The sequence below is a fragment of the Curcuma longa genome, chromosome 4 (genome assembly GCF_044706935.1).
Source record: "Curcuma longa cultivar G26 ecotype Majalengka, Jawa Barat chromosome 4, ITB_CL_G26_1.1, whole genome shotgun sequence".
Lineage (NCBI taxonomy): Eukaryota > Viridiplantae > Streptophyta > Magnoliopsida > Zingiberales > Zingiberaceae > Curcuma > Curcuma longa.
Genome location: NC_133864.1, coordinates 816996 through 823334, shown reverse-complemented (window position 1 = coordinate 823334; position 6339 = coordinate 816996). Strand labels below are relative to the sequence as shown.

Below are 6339 nucleotides of genomic sequence, written 5' to 3'. Positions count from 1 at the left end.
TGACAAAGGTCGACGTCGAGTAGTGCGAGCGATAAGATCCTGTGATGGCTGCGTTATGTGATGAGGAGCGATGGTGCAAAAACCTAATAAATTAGTTATTTTAATAATTAATATTTTAACATAAGGATAAAATTGAAATAAATATTTTTTAAATTTTCCTTCCCCTTCCTTACACCCCGATTTGGGGTGTAAGGAATTATATCGATTCATGGGCATGCAAGGGGAAAGCTTACCCTTCTCTCCCCTTCCCCTCCTTAACTCACTCCATCCTAAACAAGGGTCTATATTCTCTTTCCCCTTATCTCTCTTTCCCTCACCTCCTCCCAAACGAACTGTAAGTATCCTACTGGGATTATGAAGTTAAGATCAGACTGTTAGTTAATTGTCTAAATTAGAAATTGCATAAATTCATATCATATTCTTTTCTATGCTAACCGAGTTTTATAGGGTTCGGGCGACTAAAAAGTAAGTCTGATCGATCAAATAATGAGGTTCAGTCGATCGAAAATTGACGTGGCACAAAATGATGACTTGGTTGTTGAAGCATACGTCTACTTGATGTGGCATCTGATGTGGATGAGGATAAGTCTAGGATGATTGACATGACAAAGGATAAAGATCAGAATATTGACATGTCAAGAAGCTCGATCAAGATGAGCTTCGTCATGCTAACGTGGAAAAAGATAGGCCTTGGATAGCTAATGTTGCGTTTAGATAAGTCAACGAAGTAGACTTGATGAGGTTCAGGAGACTGAAAAATCTTGTTCAGGCAATCAGAAGAGCCAAATCAGCAGTGGAATCAAGACAGTTTGTTGATATGGCAAGTTTGGTAGATCAGTAAAAGGGTTCAGTTGATTGATAGACCGGATCTAGATCCAATTATTGAGACAATCAGTTGACCGAACTAGGAGATTAGTCGATCAAAAAAGTCCTTTAAAAGAAGGCACGACCATCTTCAAATCATCAACTCCTTACCCCTTAAACCTTCGTCTCGTGCAAAAGCAACGTTTCTACGCTGCTATGCTCTCCGACATCCTATGCTCCTCTTCGATCTATCGTTGTTGATAACTTTTTGTTGGGACCGATGCGTTCGCTAGAGGGGGTGAATAACGATTCTTCAATTTTTCTGCAAAGTTGTTAGCGGAAGCAAAATAAAATATGAAAAGAAAGCACAATCCCTAACCCAGTTTGTTTACTTGGTATCCACCTCTATGAGGTGACTAATCTAAGGATCCACACACACACAGACAATCTTTTCCACTATGAAAATCCTCCTTTTCAAAGAACACTTTGAAGGCAGAGAAACCCTCACACAATCAGTCTCTTCCTTTCACAAGATATAAGTGAAGTTTGAGGAAGAAGAAGAAAGTTTTTACAGAGTCAGAGTTTTGCCAAAAAGATGAGAAAAATGAACTGTGTATTTCTTCGACGTCGACTTCTATTTTTATGTATTTTCATATATCAGTTGACTGCTCCAAGGGTCAGTCAACTGATGAGCTTCAACGGCTCTTTAATCTGTATTTAATTAGCCAGCTGTCACCCCAACGGTAGTCTATCAGTCGACTGATGCCAGTCGACTGATTGACTCGACTGATTTTTTTGTTTGGTCGCCAGTCAACTAGTGAACAGTGTCAGTCGGCTGATCCATCTGAAACCTCTCTGTGTGCTTCTGATCAACCACCAGTCGACTGCATCAACAGTGCCAGTCGACTGATCAAGCTGAAACTCCCTTTCTAGCTTCTTCTTCAGCCCTTAGCCTTGACGCAAGCATTCAAACGTTTTCCACAAACCTCATGCCCTTCCTTGCACTAGCTTGAGACGTTTCCCTCAGCTTCATCGTGCTAAGTCTTCCTTGCTAAAAGGTCGTGCCTCTAGGACTTCATTCTTTGCCAAGAGGCCTCGCCTTTGGGACTTCATCCTTTGCCAAGAGGTCATGCCTCCGAGATTTTACCAAATGCCAAGACTCCATTCCTGGACTTTCCTGTGGACTCAAACCACACAAGTTAGATCACCAGCATTGCCTAACTTAAACTCATTGTAGCCAAACATTAAAATCCAAATCATTTGGAGCAAGATTGCACCAACACTTTTATGCTTTAAATTTCTCTTGTACTTTCATTTCTAAAAAGGGCAGTAAAATTGTTACCGTACCTTATCATTTGTAAGAGGACTTTCTTCTCCTCTGAGAAGGTTTTCAGAAGGAGAAAAATAATGAATTACCCACTTGTAATCTATCCACGATTGCCTTGTAGTAGCAGTCAATGGTTGTAAACCAAATAAAAAATAAATGTTTCTTTCTTATATTATTCTTTTTATATCCACTGTATCCTCTTGAAAATAAAGATTTTAAGATGATAAATTTTACAAGCGATATTCACCTCCATATCGCTTTCAATGATCCAACAATAACTAACCTTGAAGCAAAGAAAGACTCTATATAAACAATGGTTTGGAGGCATGGAAAGACTATCAAATCTTCACATTCTTGCTCTCAAATTCTCCTTGGACTAAGCTCTCATTGTGCTATATTTTCTTCTTTTCTTGTGCTCAAAATTCTCATACTCGTAAGAAGAGAGTGTAAAGGCTTGTAAGGAGATTTCTCCACATCTAGAAGAATTCAAAGAAAGAGGAAGATTAAAAGTGCTTCAAGTAGTGATCCATCTTACAAATCAAAGGATAGCCAGATCATGTAAAAGAATTGTCTCCTCTTGCTCCTTGTTATTTTATTTAATAATTATTGTGTTTTATTTTTATGTTGTATTAACATTTTGTAGAAAAAAGCGATTAGTTATTCACCCCCTCTAACCTTGGTCATAACATAAAGTAGATTGGATCAACTTGTTTATAATACATTTCCAAACCATTATAGATAAAGTAAGAAGATAATTTAAAAGAAAGCATTAAAGATGCTTTCTCTTTAATATTACTTTAAAAATTGATTTAGCTTTTACCAAAGGAAAAGGTTGATTCCTCCTTAATTGGAATGATATATATATATATACAATAGAGATAAGGCATGTTTCACTAGTGGTGGGTGAGTAGGATTAACATGATCTATACCTGCAAGGGGCATATGCTTCTCAAGGATAGATTTGTGCTCAGTATTCAGGTTTTGGATACAATTCTTTTTATTCTTTCACTTAATTTCTTTAACTCATGCCCATTGATTAAGTCGAGCAAAAAGATCAACACAGCTTATTTATTAGCATCATGAGACAAGTCAAAAAGAATTAAAACAATATAAATATAACAATTTACATAGAATTTCAAGAAAGTTAGGCCCTAGATCCAGAAAAAATCTCACTAGAAAAATTATGAAATTATTGTAATTAAATGTACTGCAACTATACTCTTAGAGGATATAGATGATTTTTCCAGTCTTGCAATTACTTTTGTCCGAGTCACACTACTGTTTGTTTTTCTTCCTTTTATCATGAACAAACTATTAAAACCAAAAAGAAGATTACTCAATCGAAGCTGATCTTTCTGAAACCATGTTCGATCATCCACCATTTTTTTGATGACTCGACTTAATTTCTTTTATAAAACTTTCAAGCCTCTTTAACTAGTTATATATCCCACATAAACTAATTTTCTTCCATAAACAATTAAACAAAATCATCAACGCTTTTCTGTCTGAAGAGGATAAATTCTTTTAGATGCCAAGTTCTTGATCCGGAGGCAAAGCAGAACGCTTTATATATTCTGCACAGATTTTTTATGATAAGAGAGTAATCCATTGTTTTCTTTTGCAAACAATATATAATTAGCAGAAAAAATATTTTTGATCTTCACTTTGGAATGAAGCATCAATCTTCTTTTCCAGCCATTTCACGATACTTCTCGATTTCCCAAATAATGTTTCCACCACCAACAAAAGGCAGAAGAATGACAAGCTTCATTACTTTTAATTTAATACGAAGAATCAATGCATGTTCACCAAGAACACTGCGCATCTGTTGCTTGATGAAATTCAGAAATCCATAGAGTAATTGAGAACACAAATAATGAAGCATGCATCAATAATTTCCAGAAACTTTATCACACTTTTAACTTGCCAAATTTTTTGTTTACAAGGTCAATATATATACTTTTTTGTTTTCTGATTTCCTATATGTTCATGTTCTATGATATTGATATTCTCAGGAACAAGCTACAATGGAAGATTGTGGTTGTTCTTCGTCGGAGACAAATAGGGCCATGGATTCCTCCCGGTGAAACCTCTTCTGCTGCGTTGCGATAAATAATTCCACCATCCGCCGGAATTCATCAGCCTCCTCGTTAGACCCCTCCGCAACCTTCTCCTCCCCACCGGAGATCGCTGATGCAGATCGTCGGAGGTCCGGCTTGGTCAGCCGACGCTCCATCTTCTCTGACCTGCTCCTCCGGCACGCTTTCTTTTCTTTTCTTCCCCCGTCCACGGGAGAGATAATCTCCTCTGTCTTCTCTGGAACTTCCACCACCACCGGCGCCGGCGGCGCCCTGCTTTTGCACGCGAGGAACTGATCGTAGATGTCGCTGCCGCAGGAGCCGGAGGTGGAGTGGCGGCAGGAAAGGGCGAGGAGGGTGAGGATGATAGCGTTTCCAAGGAGGAAGACGAAGCGGTGACCGCGGAGGAGAGTGAGGAGGCGGACCGAGAGGTCGAGGGCGAGCTTTGCGGCGGCAGGGAGGCGGGCGGAGGACCAGGAGAGGAGTATGAGCGTGGCGAGGGCCTCGATGCAGCGGAGGAGCGTGTATATGCGGCCGAATGGGCGGTAGCGGCGCCTGGCTGCGATCTTCTCCGCCGTGACGGGATCCATTTAATTTAATTTAATTTAATTTGAGCAGATAACTAGACGAACGCTGAGCATTACATGGGAGACGAGGCTGCTTCTTTTTATATTGAAGACTTCACATCGACATTAATAAATATATTGAAAACGTAGAGCGTTATTATTCATCTTCGTTGTGGCAGCGGCATCTGGAATCTGGTTAGGAATGGAGAATGTTTCAGGAAAAAGAAATGGATCAGATGCGATGGCATGCATACTGCTTCACCTGCATGCGTTTGATCCGACTGCGATCCTATCTACGCTACAACCGAATGAGTCATCATGTTCTTATGCCATGATTCGCAGAGGCACAAGTGCAAGCGCAAACGCAAGCAGTTGAGTTTTTTTTTTTTTCAGAAACTGGTGGCCGTGGAGGGCCTTCCAAGTGAAGATGCCTTCTTTGAGTTTGCACGTAATTAAACACGCTTTTTAGTCTGGGAAATTACAGGCCCTAGCCTCTAGCTTGACTTCGCCAGGATTCGAACCCTTGTCCTCTTCTGCAAGTCTGCTGCGTCGTAACCAACTCAACTAAATTCCGGAGAACACGAATCTACAACAAACAATTGCTTGGTGCGTGCTAAATGAGTTAAATTTAGATAAATTTTTATGGATTTTTTAATCAATGTAATGTATAATATTAGTTTAAAAATTAACATTATTTTTATCAATTTTGTTTTAAATGAAAAATAATCTTCGATGCAAATTTAAATTGATATATAGTTTACAAAAATATGAATTCACTTCTAAATAATGTTCTTTATCAATCGTACTATTTTTAATGTTAGAACTTACTACTAAATTCTATTTTGCCTCACTATTATTATTTTAAAAAATTTCCCTTAGAGTTTTAAGTTTATTTTTAAAACCTCTTAATATTTATAAATTCTTATCATTTTATTCCCAAAATTATATAATTATGGTCAATATATTGTTATATTGAGTTACTCAATTCTATATGTGTTCCCATACGGCTAGCAAGGTGAATTAATAAGTAATTGTTGATAATATGAGGTTGACGATGATAATGACGAAGGCGAAGGAAACTCGTAGGATATCTGTAATACTTAGATGAGGGTTAGAATGGGCGCTGGGATAGATTCGGTATGTCCACTCTGACGTTTAAGTTAACACCGGGCTAAAAGACAAGGATAGTAGGGAAGAATAAGAAAAGGATGAGTGTGTGTAATAATATTTCCTGCATATATCAGACGATGAGGAGACCTGATCCGATAACCATTTGAAGGCCTCTCTAATCACTAAATACCACGTATTTGTAGAGGGGCATCAAGGGGACCAGGTTTGATAGCCATATGATTGCCTTTCTAGCTATTCAATTATGGTGCTGCATTTGAGAATATTTGTATAGTAGCTATCAGTGGGCTCACATAGTTTTAATAGGCTCCAACTGTAAATAAGGAAATGAAGTAGTTAAGGAGTGGTCTTGAACATCGGGCTACTTGAGCTGAGTGGTCGAGCATCTTCATATCAGAGCTTATGAGAAAACCAGATCCGACAATCGTTGAAGGTC

At 38.4% G+C, this 6339-nt stretch overlaps 1 protein-coding gene across 1 annotated transcript; it reads right to left on the bottom strand.

The window, feature by feature from the left end:
* Positions 1 to 4005: 4005 nt before the first annotated feature.
* LOC141828563 (uncharacterized) lies at positions 4006 to 4861 on the bottom strand. Its single transcript, XM_074716017.1, has one exon. The coding sequence runs from the start codon at positions 4797 to 4799 to the stop codon at positions 4143 to 4145; it is 657 nt and encodes a 218-aa protein (XP_074572118.1). The 5' UTR covers positions 4800 to 4861; the 3' UTR covers positions 4006 to 4142.
* Positions 4862 to 6339: the final 1478 nt, after the last annotated feature.

Bases quoted from the DNA above. Each gene is read 5' to 3' on its own strand.
- LOC141828563 (XM_074716017.1), bottom strand. From the start codon at position 4,799: ATGGATCCCGTCACGGCGGAGAAGATCGCAGCCAGGCGCCGCTACCGC.